Below are 19,477 nucleotides of genomic sequence, written 5' to 3'. Positions count from 1 at the left end.
CAGAACAAATTTGAACACACATCAAAGATGAATCTAAACATTATTCAATTAATATTTGAGTGGAGCAAGATAATGAGGACTTTGACTTGGTACCGAACAACAACAACAACTACACACGTTTGAGCCGATTGAAATGAAAAACAAGAAAAAAATGGCCAAACGTAATTTCGATCAAATTTATTCCAGTTTCATCTCGGAAGAAGAGACTTCGGTTGGAAATTTAAAAACAAGTGAAGAACTACAAACGGTCCAGAAAGCAGCCAAGGTCATCAAACTTAATAACCATGTCAGAATGAACATGATTGATTTTTCAAATGATGCTTTGAATGATCGGGATGAAAATTCCAGCCATATTCGGAAATTGGAACAATTATTGAAACAGAAATTTTCATGGCAACAAGCTGGAAAGAAGAAATGGCTTGAAAATCGAGAATTGAAATATACAGATTTCTTCCCAGTAGAATTTATCAATGATCAAGAATTTGTGTTGAATCATATTATACAGTATGGTTATGGATTACAATATGCATCACCAAGTGTACAAGCAGATAAGGCTTTTGTATTGCGAGTAGTTGCACATAGTGGATATGAAGTATTATTTGCTAGCCATAATATTCGACAGGACAAAGAAGTAATGTTGAAAGCAGTGCAAGAAAATGCTAGGGCCGTGTGTGCAGCACCAGACACTCTTCAAAATGAAAAGGAATTTGTGTTGGAAGCAGTTCGACTGAACGGACATGTACTCCATCATATTCCTTTTTATGTTATAAGACACGACAAGGAAATAGTATTAGAAGCCATCAAACAAACGAAACAAGCGATGAAAGCGATTCGACCATTTACTCCAAGATCACAATTTCATGTTAAGCGTTCTCAAAACAGTATTTCCAGAATTAGAATCGTTAGAATCTTTGATTATTCGAACAAACACGTCATGCTCAAGGTCGTTCAAGAATTTGGATTTTTACTTCTATATGCATCGAATGACCTCAAACGTGATCGAGATATTATTTTAAATGCAGTCAGAAATTATGGATATTCACTTTCTTGTTTTTGTGGATAAGATGTTGAAAGATGATCAAGAAATTGTAATAGAAGCAATCAAACAAGACGTGAGAGCCATACGATATGCTTCCCAGAAACTTTGGAGTGACAAACAATTCTTGTTAGAAGCTGTCAAGCTTGGATGTAAAAATTGTCTTAGAAATGCTCCCAAAGAATATGCCAAAGATAAGGAATTCGTTTTACAGGCAATCAGACACAATTGTTTTGGAATAATTGGAGACAATTATACTTGTTTTGACAAGGAAATCATGTTGGAGGCAGTGAAGAATAATGGCTATGCATTACGCTTTGCCATTGCCAAATTCAGACAAGATCCAGAAGTTGTTTTGACAGCTCTGAAATATTCTGGTTATGCCATGAATTATAGTGATGAATTATATCGAGAAAGAATGAAATATTGTTATTATGATGCTTATATGGGAACAAACCATTGAGCGTATACCATGAAATTTCATATCAAAATGGCACATCATTTGTGTACATGAATTTTGTTTTTCGAATAGCCGATAACAATTATTCCCCACTAATGTAATAGAATCTGCTAATGCTGGCATATCCAACAGAGACAGGGCATTGGTGAGATTTGTAAAATTTAACTAGTTTGGTATGATGAAAATTACGTCTGCTGTCCAATTCTGTCTGTACAACCACATATCTCAATTTTGATGATGCTCGGCTGAGTTTGGCTGTGAACGCACTCAAGTTCTCCCACATGTCTCGGTCATCTCTGGAGCCATCAGGATTAAAGACGATTTCAATGGATATCAATTGTTTTAAAAATTCAAATTGTTCTTCTAATACAGTTGTACAGGTAAATCCATTCAGAACTAAATGTTCTAAATTTGGTAAAGTCTCCTTGTTCAGGAAGGAACGAAGGAAACTTGTTTCGCTAATCTTTAAGCCCAAACGTCGTCCGTAATTGTAAAAATCTTCTTCATGATATCGAATTCTCAAGTAGCGCACACCACTAATTTAATTCCACTAAAGGAAACAGGTTCTTGAAATTCTTTGCTGTTGTTTCCATGTTCCACGCTCAGAAATATGATATTCTCTGGAAATGTGTAATTTTCCAGAGGTCTAAAATTTGAAATATGAGATAATTGTAACAAAATAATTTTGGACAGTCGATTTCTTAACAATTCAAAGTCAACATCCTCTAATTTCAGCTCAGAATTCTGGTTGATATGTGTGCAAAGTAATTTTGTCCAACCTAATGGCTTATTCACCACAATTCCAACTTTGGGATATTTCACATTGGGATCATATGGAACTTTTCGATTCCAAAGATTCGGTTCTGGAATAGAATTTTCGGAATAGTATTCCAAATAATGATGGCCAAGTAATACTTCTGATTGATCGCTCCAATATTCTTGTCTGTTTTCTGAATCCAGTGCATCAAACATGTTCAGACTCAACATGAGAGATCTGAAAATGAACAATTCAAAAGCTGATGTGTATCCTCGATATTGATCACAATAATTCTCCAGTGGCAATTCCAATGCTTGTAATCTTTCCAAGATGGCGTTTCTACTTGCTTCAGGATCGTTAAATATGGGAGTCTTTTTTTTGGGACCCTTCTTCTTTTTGGGGGGCTTTGGTGCATCAAAGAATGAGTAGGTCTTTTCGTTCATTCTTCTCGAGTTTGTATCACAGTCATAGATCCATTCTTTTTTCAGGACAAATGCACCATTAGACAACGCTTGGTTTGATTTGTCAGTGTTGGCTATTGCCGCAACTGTTAAAAAGAAGTGTATACCAAGATCATTAAAAACAGAAATAATTCCGTAAGCAAGTACTTACTCACGTGGGTGGTATCAGACGTGAATTGAGGACGATACTGAGCGCCCATCTTCAAAGCAGTTTCTCGAAGAGTTGTTCTTTCAGGATTTGCAATGCCAGAAATGACAATCACAACTCCCTCCAACACCTTATTCTTGTCAACAACGTCACCGTCCTTTTCAACAGGTGTTGCATTGTCATCCTCTTCTTCGTCTTCGTCCACTTGTTCGTCGTAATCAGAAGCATACTCATCTTCATACCATGAATCATGATCGATCGTCACATTTAAATCATCCAATGACTTTCCTCTTTCAAAATGTTGAACAATATTCTGAATTTTTCCCATTTCCTCAACTGCTGACCTTGACAAGTCTCCAGTTCCCAACTTGATCTGTTCCAAAGATCTGGTTCGAATCCAGTAAAATAACTTTTCGAAGAAGTTGTATCCATTCAACCAGAACATTTCAAAATCGGTCAAATGAACACCATCTCTTTTGAAAGTGAGCATTCGATTCAATTCTTTGTTTGTTTGCATCAACTTTATCAATGCCACAAGATTTTCAAAAGGAATAAGAAAGGAAGCAATATCGGATGACAATTCTTGTCTTTGATATCGATTTCTCGAGGTCACACCAACACTAGGATCAATTTTTGTAATATCAATTTTTTTGTACAATTCAAAATCTCCAACCAAAAACGACAAGATGTTTTGCCACATTTCATTAGGTAATTCTGATAAACTACCCAATGAGTTCTCCGATGATTCCTCTCTTTCATAGGGAATACAAATGGTTTTTAAACTTTTGGGCGGCGGTATCGCTATTCCGCTGCTGCTACTACTTCCAGTATTGTTCTCAGCATCATCTAGAAATTCAGATTTCCTCTTCGGAGGTTGTCTGGCAAGTTCTTGGGCAGCTTGTGATGATTTGCGTGCTACTTGTTTTGTTCGGGCCATCAATTCGTTGATTGGTTTCCTGAGTTTGTAATATTTTTTTAACGATATTTTTGTTATTCCATTTTTTAATGGATGAATTTCAAAATTGGAAAATAGTTCAGTAACTTTGTTGCACACCATCTTTCAAGCAAGATGGCACTCTTTCTTGGCCCTCCAATGTGTTATAAAGATGAAACAATCAGATCAGAAACTAGTTTTAAACAGTCGTACACTTGTTTAAAAAAATGCAAAGAGCGTATTTTCCATCATCACGATCTTGGAAATATCATTTTGCTAATATTAATTTGATGTTTTGTTAATATTATTATTTAAAAATTCAGAAACATAGTTCAATGTCTTTTTATTCAAAATCATTCAAGATGGAGTTTTCCGACCGAATGTGCAATTTTAAAAGCTATTCATGATATTTATTGCACGCGGACACTGAAACATGATGGAAACACGTCGGGATAGTGGTGTAACGGTCAGCATACCAGCCTCCAATGAAAGAGCGAGCTGTTGGTGAGGGTTCAATTCCCTTCTGTCCCCTTTTATTACTTACATGGATACATCATCAATGTTCAGTTGAAACAATATTTTCAAACTCACAATTTTCATCATTTTCATGCTCAAAGTCAATTGGATAGCACCCATCCTCAACACATTTTCATGGCTAATTTTCAACTACAAATTCATTCGAAAATGAAACGCCGAAATTCTTTGCCAGCAGCAACACTATCCATGTACTGTAATTGAGTAACGTTTTCTGAATCAGATCTGACATGGTCTAATTCACCCAACCATCTACAAACAAATACTAAGGATGACGTTCAATGATATGTGAAGATACCTTATTTCCTTTTATATCCAAAACGTTCATCTCTTGGAGTAGCAATTAGATATCACCACGACTTCTACTTTCTTAAAATATGTTAGTTTTTCAAAACATAGAAATGCTGAATCACACCTATCACTCCATCCAAGCATGAATTTTCTAAATTCAATGAATGGTGAATGATTTCTGATTGCACGGGAGAGCTTTCACATGCGCGTATACAATGGCAAGTGTAAAATTCGTTTAAAACACCCATCTCCACAGCCACAACTGCAAATCAGTATCAACAAAAAAACAAATAACTGCACATTCAGTCACTCACTTGCCAACACCATGATGATGTCTTTTCAACTACTCCTTCTTGCAGTGATTACATTCCTTCTCGTAACCACCACAGGTCACATTTTCTGTGCCCAATTTGATTCCAAAGTCTCTGGTGGTTCCTCTGCCACTGAAAATGAATTTCCACACATGGTCAGCATTCAATACTTTTCAAGTCCAAGTGCCACTGGTATTCATTTTTGTGGTGGAACTTTAATTTCTCCAAAACATGTCCTCACTGCCAGTCATTGTGAAATTGGTCTCACCAATGACAAGATTCGAATTGTGTTGGGTTCCTCAAGCAATGTCTGCTCGTCAAATCTTGCCAGTTCTCAAAAATGTATCATGCGAGGAGTGACACGTTTCACCAAACATCCAAATTATGAATCGAGCACAATTAAGAATGATATTGCCATCATTGAAATGGATCAACCTGTTCCTTTGGATGGTTTGCGAGCAACAGCAGCTGTCATTGAAGGTGCGACCATTCCAACATCCAGTCAGGTCTATATTGCAGGTTGGGGAAGAACTCCTTCTTCATCGAGTACAACTAATTTACAAAAAGCTCAAGTCCCAATCTCTCCAGTTTCAGTGTGTAATGCTAAAAATTTGGGAATGGTGAATCCTCGACAAATTTGTGCTGGAAATGGAAATGGAGTGGACACTTGCGGAGGAGATTCTGGTGGTCCATTGTTTAGAAAAGTGGTTCCTCAAAGTGGATTGCCAATTTTCGTAGTGGCTGGTGTGGTGAGCTATGGACCTCCTGGATGTGGTGGTACCAATGTTGGTGTTTATACCAATGCTACTTATTATTTGGATTTTATTAGAAGTCAAGTGTCAACTGGAACTCAATATACAGTGTCAACGTTGGCTTATGGTGCTCAACAACCTTCACAACCAACTCCAACACCTACCCCAACACCTACTCCAACACCAGTGACTCCAAAACCATCGCCAAATCCATCATGCAAGTGTAAATGCTATTGTAAGAAATTGCAAGCTTTGAGAGAAGGAAAATTGAGAGGACATCTTTCAATGACATCAAATAAGCAACAACAATCATCACCAAAACCTTCACAAATGGATAAGGCAGTAGAGGCCAGTACTGATTGTGGTACCAATACCAAGTGTGAAACACATGCGGTAGATTCTTCTGCCAATCGATCGATTGGTTTTGGATCTGTTGCCATGGTATTCTTTGCTTTGATTTTAGCTTTGGTTTGGTAAATTTGTTGATCAACACTGCGGCATACAATAATAACAACAATTTTGACTAGAGATTTAACACTGTGAGTCGTTCTCTTTACGACTCTCAACACTTAATTGCGAAAACACGTGAGAAGCAAGAAAACCTTCTTCTCAACCATTGTAACAATACGGTTAATTACTTGTATACAAATTAAAGCTTTTTAACAAGCTCTTTTTATAACAATTTTAAGGTCTGTCACGATCGTTTATTTCTGATTTTTTTCGTTTGGAAGTAAAAAGCTTGGTGACATTTCGTTTGAGAAACGAAGTTGGTTTGGCCAACAGCCAATACATTACTATTAACTTGACAATCACAATAATTGAGATTAACACCATTACTCCAAATTGAGTGATAATATAGGGAAGTATTAAATCTCGTAAGGCTTGTAAACTTCTCATAAAATTTGTGTTATCAGCACACACAGTATCTTGCTCAGCATTAAAGAGAACAGAAGTAATGACCAACGTCAATGCAAATGAAATAATTCCAGAGAAAATTCGACATGTTGTCAAAATATTAGAGGCCAGGAAAAGCCGGTTCTTCTTGCCCGGTGTCACAATGACCGATTTTCTTCCTCGCTGCAGATTATTGTCACTCAAATTATTGAAATTAGAAGGTGGAGCTAAATTACTCATAAAACTACCAGTGGTTCTCGCTAACGTTCGATTTCTAGCAGAAGATGGTTCAACTTCCAAGGTGTTCGAGCCAGTGGTCATTGAAATGCTATTAAATTTTGCGGTACTTTGATTATCCATTTCCACGCTTGAACGCATGGTACTACCACTGTTCTCCACGCTCCCAACATTGAGACGAGAATAAAACTCTTCATCTTCCACTTCAGTCATTAAAAATAATTTTCTTCCAGCATTAACTAATGCTATTAATACCAAAGCAACAGATGCGATAGACAAGACGGTTGCAACAAGGTCACTCACCGATACCACAGCTACCATATTAAATATTGATGTATTTAAATCTGAAAAATTGCAAGAAGCTGTGGTGTTCGTTGTGGTATTAAAAGTATTTTTCAATGCATTCATTCCAAATTCAGTCAATGCATGGGTGAAACGTTGAAATGATAAATAGTATTGCTGCTCCTCTACCAATTGACCCGAATCATGATTCAATAAATTATTTACAATATTTAAATGATTATTTTCGTGCTGTAAATGTTGAAATAAAAAAAGCCTTGCTTTTGGCAAATTTGTATATTTCGTAAAATAAACGAGTCCCCAAATAGCCAATCCTAACGAACATGTAATAATCAATAAATCAACGGATATTGAAAATATTGATGGTTTAAGTTGAATGGATGATTCAAAATCTACTGAGGACGCTACGGAGGCTACTGAAAATCGTTTTGGATTATTTGTTTCATCTTGTTCGTATAGTGGATGGTCTTGTTCCGAAATGATGATTGAATGATCATGATGGCCAGGTTTTCGTTGTTGTTGTTGATGATGTTGTTGTGATTGTTCTGCAAATAATGAATGGGAAGAAGTGTTCATTTCAACGTTCCGACTGGGATGATGAAAAGAAGTCGTTCTTAGTATTTTTTTGGGTTCTAAAAAAACTAAAAAGGGAATTTGGATTGTGTGAAATCGAAGAAGGTGGTGAGAGAAACTTGACAACGAATGAATCAAACTGTATAACCGTTTGTCGAAAATAATTGAGATTTTTAATAAATAGAAGCAGTATTGCAAACAGTTCCACAGGCCACCTTTCGCTTCTTGTATCCAAACAATGGTCGAACAACAGCTCCAATATATCCACCCAGAAGTGCCATAATGATCCATGAATAGCCATGAATGGACATGCATGAGACACCAGAGAAATAAGCTCCAATGTTGCATCCATATCCAAATTTGGCTCCAATACCCATACAAATTCCTCCAATGATTTTGGCAATAGCAAGTCCAATATTATTCTTGATCCAATGTCCAATATTATTTAAAATTCGACGAAGTGTGCTCCATATGGATGCTTGTTGTTTGTGGCCGGTGAGAGAGAAATTCTTCAATGAAAATCCTTCTAGAAAACTTGGAAATTTTCCTCTTAACAAGGCAACAATTACGGCTCCATAAACAATTCCAAAATCAAGAATAAAGTTAGAATTGAAAAGCATGTTGGCTTTTCTTAAATCAATGTCTTTCCATGCAGACCATTTTGGAACGTCTAAGGAAGGAGCTATAGCATCCAAAATTTTACAGCCAATAATTGCAAATGGTCCTGTTAAACCCATTGGATGTTGAGTTGCCAATAGAAAACAAAAATTCAAAAGAGCCAATGCAATGGATCCACTGATCAAGTCCTGTAAAATTCACACAATGTGAATAATTCCAAAATTTGGTGAAAAAAGAATAGCATAAATTAATTTCTCAACATTACCACTTACCCAAGGCCCATAAATAAATCTAAAAACAATAGTTGAAACAAAGGACATTAATTTTTGAAGTGGTGAACGAGTGTCAATGTCATAATCCTGATTAATGAGACCTGACTGTTCGTCTGAGTCACCACTCACTTCAATCTCACTCTTCTTATTCTTTCTTCTGTAAAAAAGTGAATGCCAGCTGCAACGGACACTAAAATGGTTATTTGTGTCACCATGGCAATCACTGCAATCAAATATTCCAGCCATGGATTTTTCTCAAAGTACTTGATACCATACGCCTTATGCAAAAATGTTCCGGGAAACAATAAACTCAATCCTGCATGATTTTTAAATCCAATGTTCCAATCTCCTGCACTTTGTAATGCAGTGGCAATTACTGAGCCACACACGAAGAAGCTGTTGTGGGATTTGAGATTGTTATTGTGAGTGTGTTCATGCGCATTGATTTCATCAGTCATTAATAACGTTGGTAAGGTGTGAGTATTGATATATTGTAATCAGAAAGTATTCCTTAATAATTACAAAAACGTGTGAAATTGTAAATAAACTTACACAAGTAAATAAACACTCCATAAACTTCCACCTCCAATCGTAAACAAGGTGCCAGAGCACAAGCATCACCAAGTTGCATTCCCAAACCAAACAAGAAACCTCCCAGCACAATGGAAATGGTCATGGGAGAAGCTTCGGGAACATACATGTGCCATCCAGCAGCCCTATCAATAATATAAAGCATGGAAAACAGGAAGGTCGCTACAGCAAGCATGATGCAATGAGCTTGCATGGTCGAGTATTGAGGAAGAGTTTTATCGGGAGTGAGAATAATTTCCTTGTTTGGTGGTGATGGTTGTTTCTCCTCGTCGTCTTCTTCCTGGAGGTCTTGGTTCGTGGTTGGTACTGCTTGTTGTTCTTCATTATTATTATTGCCCATGAGTTTGTTATGACCATCGTCCTCCTCCGATGGTGAATGATGAATATATTTCTTCACATCCACTAACTCATATTGTTGTTTGTAAAACACTCGAAAGTGAGCTCCGAAACCATAAGAAGCCTGAACGAGAGCATAACCAAAAGCAACGGAAATGATCATCACAAAGCCCAATTTCCAAGTGGAGGCTCCTTTCAAATCATGACCTGCAAAGTAACCGATGGAAAAACCAACCACGGAGAGAATAAGGACGAGAGCGAGAATGAAGGAAATTCTTCTTCTCCATCCATTGAATTGTTCTTTCCAATTCACTGAAGATCTAGAATTAAAACGGCTCCATAACGACATTTTTCAATATATTTCTTTAATCTTTCTTAGAGTTCAATATTGATGATGAATGATTCGCAGTAATTTCAATTGTTAGGATGACCTTCGTGCAGCGTGAAATGATGAAATAATTATCCCGACATACACAACAAATCGGTCCTCGTTTTTTATCGGAAAGATTTTTCTTCTAAATTTCAAAAGAAGGAGTTTGATTAGAACGAAAAAATAGATGAACAACAATCCGTTCTTCAACCCCATCGCCACTACGAACAATAATCAACAAGAGGAGGCTGTTTTAAAAGATATTGCTCTCTTTGATGTGGTCGGATGTTTGGAACAACGATGGAAAGATCATAATTACCACATTTATGATTGTGGTCGTGAGCGATTAATCTCGGAAGATGATGATGAAAAAAGAATTGAAAAATATGTGGAAGAACAATATTCCAATGATTGTGGATTGGCCAAACAATGGATCAAGAATGATCTCAAAAAACAAAAGAAACAGCAAAAAGTAAGAGATACCACTTGTCGTCATGGTGAGCTAGATCTGTCGTTGCTTTCAACATTGGATGAAAATGTAAAATTTGACATTTTAGAATTTATTCCAACCTATTCCAAGTGGAAAGCCTTCATCCAAGAAGGAAAACAAGCCAAATACTTGGACGTAATCAAATTTCCACGTATCAATGACAACGACAGCAATCAAGGTACCTTTCAGAAGGAAGTCATGTCGGCACATGAATATCGTCTCGATCTTCCATTCATCACATTCCACAAAATGCGTCTCATTTGCAAACGATTCAACACAAGAATGATGAGAAGAATTTTACAAACCACAGAATTGATTGTGTGTAATTTCAGTTTTACAATCATAACCTATTTTGCAACCTTTTTAAGAATGCAACGACTTTTCAAAGAGAATAATGACAAACTTCCAACCGATAGTATTTACTTGTATTCAGATCAGATGCTTCTCTCTATTAATTTCCAAAATACGCCATCACAACCTACCATCACTCTGGCACTGTCACAACCATCTCCACCATTATATACAAGCGCATTTTCCGATGGTTTTTCTCCATTTCCTTATCCTTTACTCCCAATCAACACAGGATTGAATTATCCAGCTCATGCCAACTGTATTAATGAAAATGACACTGATGAGGAAGAGGCCGAAGAAGGTGATAGCGACAACGAAACTACATCTTTTTGGAATGGAAACGTGCCTCCTCCAAATGCGATCAATATCAATAACATCCTATACGGCAACAGTTTATATTCTCTACCAAATTTTAACAATGATAGAACCAATAATCTTCCCCATGATTCAGATACAAATGAATTGACACCCAAATTTGAATTGAAGCCAAGAACTCCCATGTATTTCCCTTTTGATAACCATGCGTTTGTACCTTTTCAGGAAAATCGAGTTGGGCAGTTATATTATGCTTTGGAGCCGTTGGTTTGTTCTTCTTTTATTGGAGAAAACACAACTTTGCAATCTTTGATAATTATGGCAGCACAACCAGGAATGAGTGTGACAACAAACTTATTTCCATATTTGAAGGCACTGAAAAACCTCATGATTTGGGGCAGTGGTCCACGTTGTGACATTTCTAGCTCCTATGTACAGCAAGTGGTGATGATTAATATGGATTGTGATAATGCATGTGAATTGTTTCCAAATGCAAAAATTATTACACAATATGTTACTAGTGGTGGATTAAGTGACACTTCTAATCATTCAATTATTCAAAAGAAGGATGCCAGTGAACTAATAGATGTACTACAATCGATGGAATCAAGAATTGTGATGAAACTAATGGATGAAAATGGTTACCCACAACAGATCGTATTAACAATGGGTGCATCAGAATTATTTTTATCCAGTGTCATACGACTTGCTGCGGAAAAGAGCATTCAACGAACCAAATCATTTGTGACCTATCTAATTAAGGATTTGCGATCTGGCGTTCCCAACTCCCAGAAATAGTGTTACAATAGCATTTGGAAAGCACTTTATTTTTTAGAATCCTAACCATTTTAAAAAAGGTCGAGCAGGCTGTCGAAGTTTTGTTCTGGTGTTTGCTGGAGGTTTTTTCAATAAAAATGTTAAAACATGAACGAAACGCCTTTGTCGGTCTGTTGAGACCGGAATATCATGTTGCCATCAAAACAATGCTATTCGCAGTCCATCAATATATTAATGTCGAACATTTAATAGAAGATATTATTGATCAATGTGGATTTCATCGCAAGGATTTTAATACCATCCATCGCCATCTCGAACTATATTTCTCATACCTCATCACACACAACAAACGAGTCCCATTTGTTCTATACTGTTGCAAATTCCAGGTTGACAATTCAACAAAGATTGCACAATATGTTACTGATTGCATTGACCCGGACGAGGATAGTGCTATCTATAACATTTACTCTGACCCAAAATTTCAAAATCAAAGACAAAATCAAGAGTTAACATCAGAATGGATCAACAAACTACATTTTCAAGGCTATTTGAAATTGAAAGAGTGTCATGACGAGCTGATGCGAATTCGTCAAAAACGTAAACACTCCAAAACAAGTACAGCTTGCGAAGACCCACCTCAAACCTCAACAACGTCACAACGTTATTCTAGTTCAACCATCATGAAATTACTCGAACCAGAAAAAAATGTCGGCGTTATTGAATTACATAAAATCCTGGATCATGGTTTTGCTGAAGACTACATCACGTTGTCATATTCAACAAAAGAACAAACAGCACCGTATTACATGCTGCAACAACTAATTAACAACAAATTTATTCCAACACACTCATCAATTGTAAATACCAAGTCCGACACCATCTCTCATAATTTTGTAGACCATGCTGATTTTAAATCACAAAATAACGATGATGATAGTTATTATTCGGAATGTGATATATTTGATGAGGATATTCAAGAATTGAAAAAATTGTTTTTTCAGGTGTTAGGTAGTCGCAAATTAGTACCTCGAACTTTCTTTTTCACATATCTTCGTGATGCTTTTTCACAATTAATTTGCAAAGACAGTAGAGGCCATAGATGGAGCCCATCTGTTCTTTGTTTTGCTCAAGATTTATTGGTTATCATGGGATACAATGCGTATGAAGCATTGGCGAGAGGGTTGAAACGAGGACAAGAATTTGAACCCTCTTCTGAAAGATGTAACTTAGTCCTACCTTGTTCATCCACACTCGACCATCATTTTCACACCGCATCATATGGAGAAGGGAATACTAAACTAGACAAAGATGACTTTGATAAGCTAGTAGAAAAAATGAAGGTTATTGAAAATCAAAATTTTGGTCTTGTTCAAATTGATGCAGTAGATGTAACACCGCATTTAGGAATCAATACCAAGCTTGGGCTTGTATACGGTGCCAATGAAGGTCCATTGAAGATTAGTGATTGTACTGCACTAGCTCAGAGTCCGAATTTTCCACCCAAGGGTTTTTTAGCTGAAAAAATTGTTCAAACTTTATATTGCAGTATTAACGGTGAAGTTCGAATTCCTGGAAACTTCAAAGTATGCACTACTGAAACTGAACAAACCATTAGAGACACGATTTCTGAATTTCGTGACACATATACTCGAAACATCGTCTGTACTGTGTCAGATGCAGGGTCTGCTAATTACAAATATTTCACATCGAGCCCAAATGAACTACATCATTTTTGCTACAGTCACCATTGCAAAAACATGAGGAATGCAATTAATGGGAGACCAAAATTATATCCGGTTGCCACTAAAGTAGGTGCTCCAAACCTTCAAATTGCACGCCATTCCTCTGCTTGTATTTCTTCCAACGACAACGGAAACGGTTGCCATTTGATGAAAATTGTTATTCAAAGAACACAAGCGACCAACATACCACTTTCCTTCATAGTGAATGACAAAGACACAATTTCATTTGAATGGAAAGAAAAAGAACCACGGAATTTTAACTCTGGAGGCATTTCTTTCTATCATAGCAGCAATGACAACGAATTAAGTGTTACGTTGTTGAGTGAAACCCTTCATACTAACATTGGTAAAGTGTGTGTGGCAAATTTTAGCAATCAAGACATAGCTGTCACCAAAATTTCTTGTTCTATTTTACAACGATTTGAATTGAACACACTCGATGAAATATATAGACAACAACCTTTAGAGTGGTGTAAAATAGTTAAACGGAGCTCGTTTATCAAATATGATGATCAATCTGAGGATGTATTACGTGATGTATGCAATTTACAGTTACTTGAAAAATTACGATTATTGAACGAGAGAACCAACTATCGATATTTAGGATTCTATAAGTACTTAAAAGCGATACATGATTTATTTCATGTTTACGATGACAAAAATCATGATGGAACATCTTCACACAATTTGCACGAAGTGTTGCAAGTTCTTAAGGAAAATTTGGACTATTTGAATGAGTGGGATACCGTTTTCCAAGACGTCATTATTTCCAATAAGAATAATAATTTTACATTATCCGGAACCCTCACAAAAAACATCATTATCCATAACATCAAAACAATTCAGAAATTGATCAGAATTATTCCACAAGATGCAGTTTTTGATTTGTCTTTATTGGGAACACGTTCTCTTGAAGGATTTTTCGGAGAGTCACGTGATTATTCAAAAAGAACCACAGTATTGGACTATCATAGAAGTTACTCAAACATGAAAATCAAATTAGTGAAAAAAGAATGTGTATATCTTTCATACAATAACGATAGAAAGAGGAAATATTGTGATGCCCCTAGTCAAATTAACCAACAAATTTTGATGAGAATGACTGAAAAACAATTTGTTGACTTTAATAATGAAAGAAAGCAAGCTAGAGAAAGCGTGACATCCATTTCTTATAGTTTTACAGATCAAGATTTAATTTGTGCGAAAGACTTACAATTGCGATGTTTACAACATCGTGTCAACTCCATCCGTCAATCATACCATCAGTCAAGACATGACTATAGGGCCGGATTTGCCACCGATTTCATGGAGACAAGCATTTCCAATTACTACAACATTTCACTTCCTGTTTTCCATATTGAAACAAGTGAAGTTTTGCCAAACTTAACAGAACGACTTACATTAACCGACGACATCAGTTTTACCATTATTCAAACACACGACTCATTAATTCATGCTCAAAATCATATTGCGGCATTTTTGCTTAAAAAGCCCGTAGAATTTGAAATTAAGACTAATCATATTTCTTTGAGCAATGCAACCGTAGAGGTTCGCAATTTCAATGAGAACAATGAAAATGCATCTCGACATTCTGAACCAATTAACTCATTTAAAATATTTGTGGCACCAAATCAGACGGATCCATTCAAATTTAAATTAATTGGACAATTTTCATCAACAACCAGCACCAAGCTTTATCAAAAACAAATTGCTGTGATTGTTGGAAATTATCAGTTGTTGTCACCTCCTTTTTACGTATTTGCAAAGAAAACAAAAAACCTCGTTTCGTATTCCCAGCTGAGCCAGGTGGTGGCTTCGTCTCAAGACATGCAATAAAATGTCAAGCATTTTTCATCACAAAAAAAGTTCGTCCAAAAATTGGAACACGTTTAAAATTGTTCACCTATTTATTTCTTCCGACCACAATTACACCGTATTTTTCTAATCACAACAACATACCTCAAGTCGTTTTATTATTCATTATAGCTCCAGCAGAAGCCTTTGTCCTTCAACAAAGACAAAGCAGCTTTTGCTGGGCGAACAACAAAAAGCTAATGTAACAAAAACACTGAGACGTAGCCCGAATGAACCAAATAAAGGAATGTTACACCAGCGAAGTGGTAGTTGGGAACGCCAGTTTGCGATATCCTTGTGAACAATTGAACTTGTTCTTTGATGGTCATTCATGGAACAGATATAACGACATTCGCAATAACATGACACCAGCAGTACAATGTATTTTACAATACATGGTGTATTTATGCAACGAATATCAAAATGGAAGAATTTTGAGCATACCCAAAGCAGAAGCCGAGTATCATGAAGAGGTGTTGTTACTTTTATTGAGTTATGGATGGAATTGTTGGACTCAAAAAGATGAATTATTTTATGTGATGTGTTCATATTTGACAGAAAAGAAGCAACATACTGTATTGAAGTATTTACTTTCGAAATTTTGTTCATTCACAAAAGAATCAGATTTGGAAATGTTTGTGTATTCTTGGATGGTTCATTGTTGCATTCAGAATCGCAAGATTGCTCTTGATTGTATTCTGTCTCACTTTTTGCATCACCATGAAGAAATGTTGCTGAATGTGTTGATCAAGCCAGTGTTATGTTGCAAACACAGAGATCAAATCTTTAATGAATCAGGCAATCATATTCCACTGGTTGGCTTACTATTTTCAAGATGTCACTCGTTTGGTGGATTCTTATTACAAACGATTTTTGAGAGCATGAGCGAGAAACAATTTAAACAACTTGTGGTGAAAGAAACCAAAGAAACCATTCTTCACATCTTTTTAATGACTGTAGAGCAAACGAAAGCAGAATCGTTGGATGTTTCTCTTTTGTTCACACTCATTCGAAAGAATCCCAAATGGTTGCATGCGAAAAATATTTTGAATGACACACCTTTAACTTTAATGCAACGGGTGATTCAAGACTCATATTTGAGATTTAGAATTGAAAAAGAGTTTGGACGCAAACGAACAAACAATGGTTCCAATCCAAAAGAAGGTAATAGAAGGAAAATAGAAAGGGAATAATCGAGTATGTGAGCTTGTTCAAACTTCAGAAAAATGATTTTATTAAAATTTATCAGAAGATGCGGTTAACAACTTTTTAGCTTCCTCTCCAAACTCATCGGCAATACGTAATCTCAAAAAACTAGACGAAATTGTGTGATGTATCAACATTAAAGGAGTTTCCTTGTTCATATTTTCAACATGCAACCATTTGGGGTTTTTTCGAATCAACGACAATAACTTGACTTTCCCTCATACTATGCAACAAGATATGCAAAATAGTATCACCTCGTTCAGTCACTCCCAGTTGTTCAAATTGCTCAGGAGGCATTCTTTCAACAGCTCGTTGCAGTACCAATCCACCATACACTCGGATTCGGAACAACAATCCAAGCATTGGCACATGTAATGTTGTGGTTTTTTGTGAATTAACAAACGATTCCTGTCGTCGTTCACATTTCACACGCATGCACAATAGATTCATGAGTAACTCTTCCCGATGCATCAACAAATAGGAAAGAATGGGGACGGTAATCAATGGTTGTTGTACCGCAATACAATGCAACATGAGTGAATAAAAATGATCTATATCCCAACAACGTAAGTAATCATGTTCCAATAAATATTCCACACATCGTTCTTGTCTCTTGTCTTTGAAAAATGAAATACAAAGATAAATACACTCGTTTTGGGCCCACCAATTCCATCCATAACTTATTAAGAGCAAAAATGCGGGTTCTACTTCCCTTCCGAAAGTTTGTCGTTCGATAGGTAGTTGTAACAATATTCCGTCTCGATATTCATTGCATAAATAAACTGTAAATTGTGTCACACATTGCAGCTCTCTTGAGTTAACTACTTGCAACGCTGATAGGAAAAACATTCCTAACAATTCGCTTGGAAAATGCAGGTCTTTCAATAAAAATGTCATGAACTCCATTGCACACTCAGCTCCCCTTTCTTTGACAAGGTGTTCAATAAATACGTATAAACTCAATCGCCCTTGAGGTTTTTCTGAAATTACAATAGCGTCCGCTACTGTAGTGCCAATAATGTTCATTAATTTCATGGAAATTCTTGAATCGAGAGTTTGGAAAAAATCAAAAAGTTGGCTAATTCTTTTGGATGAAATAATATTGGCAAATCTCTGCAATCTGCTAGAAGTAGTGTCCACTGGTTTGAAGTTGTAGCATGTGAAAGTTGTGACATTTGGAAAATCTTCTTGGAGATCGTCAATATTTGACATGGAATTGATCATAACCACTTCTTTCACAGAAGGACTGGATAAAAGGACACGACCTTTACAAGTCCATATAACGGCTTTCTGTAAAGATTTTAAACAAGTAAATAGTGTAGGCGGGACTTCTGCAACTGTCGCGTATAATAATATACTTGTAACTGTCGTATTATTTCCAATAAATGATGTGCATACAAAATCTGAAATAGAAACCGAGTCTGTAGAGGAGTCGTTTGTACTTGGTTTGGTAAGTGATTGTTTTCTAGAATCAGAGAAGGGGTCAAAATCAAAAGAGGAATTTGAAGAACATTCGACCAAATACGATAGATCCTTGTGTGGCTTAATTTCATAAGCAGGTTCCATGAGATCTTGTTCCTTAATTGGAGTGTGAGTCTGATGCTCAAAACCATCGACCTGTGGAGAAGGCTTTTTCGGAGCTTTGATTTCTGCTGGATTCCGAAAGTTCGACCAAAAAGACTGCTTAGGCACATTGTCAGCTTGCAGTGGTGTAAAAAGTCCGTTTTGTGGAGAGGTCAGATCCTTCACAACATTGGTCAAGTAATTATTGGACTCACTTTTGGAAATTTGAAATGAAAAGGGTGTTGATGGGAAAACAAAACCTGTTGATTGGGTTTTGGAAGTTGTTGGAGGAATCATTTGAAGTGACCATTGTTGCTGAGAATTATTACTTAAACTTTGAGTTTTCTCTTGCTCACTTTCGTGTTTAAGTTCTAGAACAAGATCTTTTTTCAAGTTACGATTGTGGTTGTAACAGCTAAGCATATTCACGTCTTGATACAAGTAAATGCTATCAGTGGGTAGTTTGTCATTATTCTCTTTGAAAAGTCGTTGCATTCTTAAAAAGGTTGCAAAATAGGGTAAAGTAGTGTTGCTCAGTTCAAATAGTGTCAGTTCTGTGGTTTGTAAAATTCTTCTCATCATTCTTGTATTGAATCGTTTGCAAATGAGACGCATTTTGTGGAATGTGATGAACGGAATATCCATAAAATATTCATGTGGATTGTTTTCTGGTCGTTCACGTTTTGGAAATTTAATATTTCTGAGATAGATTTGATAGACATGATCTTCTTTGAAGACGTTCCACTTGGAATAGGTTGGAATGAATTCTAAAATATCAAATTTTACATTTTCATCCAATTTGGAGAGCCACGACAGATCAAGTTCGTTCTGATCATTACGACAAGTGGAATCTCTCAATTTCTTTCGTTTTTGTTTTAGATCATTCTTGATCCATTGTTTAGCCAATCCACAATCATTGGAATATTGATCTTCCACATATTTTTCAATTCTTTTTTCATCATCATCATTAGCCAAATCGGAACCAAATAGTTCTTGCTGATACTCGCTCCATCTTTGCTTTGTACAATTTTCCAGACAACCACGCAAATCAAATTGCAAAATATCTTTGGCTTTTTGGTAATACAAAGACGTTCGGTTTTGACTCATTTTTTTGCCAGGGCCCTAAGGGAGCTTTTTTGGGTTGGCCATTGAAGGTGCCTGAACGCGTGGTTTGGATGTTACACCCAGATTTTTTGGCTTTAAATTTGTAAATGTCTGAACAGCAAATCCAGTACGATCTGAAACCAGCCTGATGAATTGAAAAAATTTAACCGCCTTTTTTGAATACAATTTTTTTTAAAATA

At 36.3% G+C, this 19,477-nt stretch overlaps 9 protein-coding genes across 9 annotated transcripts; 5 read left to right on the top strand and 4 right to left on the bottom strand.

The window, feature by feature from the left end:
• Nucleotides 1-151: 151 nt before the first annotated feature.
• Nucleotides 152-1,499, top strand: C9374_004371 (uncharacterized protein; the record flags this gene model as incomplete). Its single annotated transcript, XM_044694003.1, has 2 exons — nt 152-1,021; nt 1,065-1,499. 2 exons carry the CDS (start codon nt 152-154, stop codon nt 1,497-1,499), a joined length of 1,305 nt encoding a protein of 434 aa, XP_044549379.1.
• Nucleotides 1,500-2,015: 516 nt separating this feature from the next.
• On the bottom strand, nt 2,016-3,799 carry C9374_004370 (uncharacterized protein; the record flags this gene model as incomplete). The annotated part of the gene is made up of 2 exons (XM_044694002.1): nt 2,016-2,800; nt 2,866-3,799. The coding sequence occupies 2 exons, from the start codon at nt 3,797-3,799 to the stop codon at nt 2,016-2,018; spliced, it is 1,719 nt and encodes a 572-aa protein (XP_044549378.1).
• Nucleotides 3,800-4,952: 1,153 nt separating this feature from the next.
• On the top strand, nt 4,953-6,161 carry C9374_004369 (uncharacterized protein; the record flags this gene model as incomplete). The annotated part of the gene is made up of 1 exon (XM_044694000.1): nt 4,953-6,161. The coding sequence occupies one exon, from the start codon at nt 4,953-4,955 to the stop codon at nt 6,159-6,161; it is 1,209 nt and encodes a 402-aa protein (XP_044549377.1).
• Nucleotides 6,162-6,368: 207 nt separating this feature from the next.
• Nucleotides 6,369-7,691, bottom strand: C9374_004368 (uncharacterized protein; the record flags this gene model as incomplete). The annotated part of the gene is made up of 1 exon (XM_044693999.1): nt 6,369-7,691. One exon carries the CDS (start codon nt 7,689-7,691, stop codon nt 6,369-6,371), a length of 1,323 nt encoding a protein of 440 aa, XP_044549376.1.
• A 170-nt stretch (nt 7,692-7,861) lies between these two features.
• Nucleotides 7,862-9,854, bottom strand: C9374_004367 (uncharacterized protein; the record flags this gene model as incomplete). Its single annotated transcript, XM_044693998.1, has 4 exons — nt 7,862-8,494; nt 8,579-8,768; nt 8,956-8,974; nt 9,131-9,854. 4 exons carry the CDS (start codon nt 9,852-9,854, stop codon nt 7,862-7,864), a joined length of 1,566 nt encoding a protein of 521 aa, XP_044549375.1.
• A 208-nt stretch (nt 9,855-10,062) lies between these two features.
• Nucleotides 10,063-11,829, top strand: C9374_004366 (uncharacterized protein; the record flags this gene model as incomplete). The annotated part of the gene is made up of 1 exon (XM_044693997.1): nt 10,063-11,829. The coding sequence occupies one exon, from the start codon at nt 10,063-10,065 to the stop codon at nt 11,827-11,829; it is 1,767 nt and encodes a 588-aa protein (XP_044549374.1).
• Nucleotides 11,830-11,945: 116 nt separating this feature from the next.
• C9374_004365 (uncharacterized protein) lies at nt 11,946-15,386 on the top strand (the record flags this gene model as incomplete). The annotated part of the gene is made up of 1 exon (XM_044693996.1): nt 11,946-15,386. One exon carries the CDS (start codon nt 11,946-11,948, stop codon nt 15,384-15,386), a length of 3,441 nt encoding a protein of 1,146 aa, XP_044549373.1.
• Nucleotides 15,387-15,766: 380 nt separating this feature from the next.
• Nucleotides 15,767-16,597, top strand: C9374_004364 (uncharacterized protein; the record flags this gene model as incomplete). The annotated part of the gene is made up of 1 exon (XM_044693995.1): nt 15,767-16,597. The coding sequence occupies one exon, from the start codon at nt 15,767-15,769 to the stop codon at nt 16,595-16,597; it is 831 nt and encodes a 276-aa protein (XP_044549372.1).
• Nucleotides 16,598-16,772: 175 nt separating this feature from the next.
• On the bottom strand, nt 16,773-19,280 carry C9374_004363 (uncharacterized protein; the record flags this gene model as incomplete). The annotated part of the gene is made up of 1 exon (XM_044693994.1): nt 16,773-19,280. One exon carries the CDS (start codon nt 19,278-19,280, stop codon nt 16,773-16,775), a length of 2,508 nt encoding a protein of 835 aa, XP_044549371.1.
• Between the last annotated feature and the right edge of the window lie 197 nt (nt 19,281-19,477).

The sequence above is a fragment of the Naegleria lovaniensis genome, assembly GCF_003324165.1.
Source record: "Naegleria lovaniensis strain ATCC 30569 chromosome Unknown tig020, whole genome shotgun sequence".
NCBI classification, from domain to species: domain Eukaryota; phylum Heterolobosea; class Eutetramitea; order Acrasida; family Naegleriidae; genus Naegleria; species Naegleria lovaniensis.
Note: the sequence above shows the minus strand (reverse complement) of the source record. Positions and strands in the feature narration are given on the sequence as shown.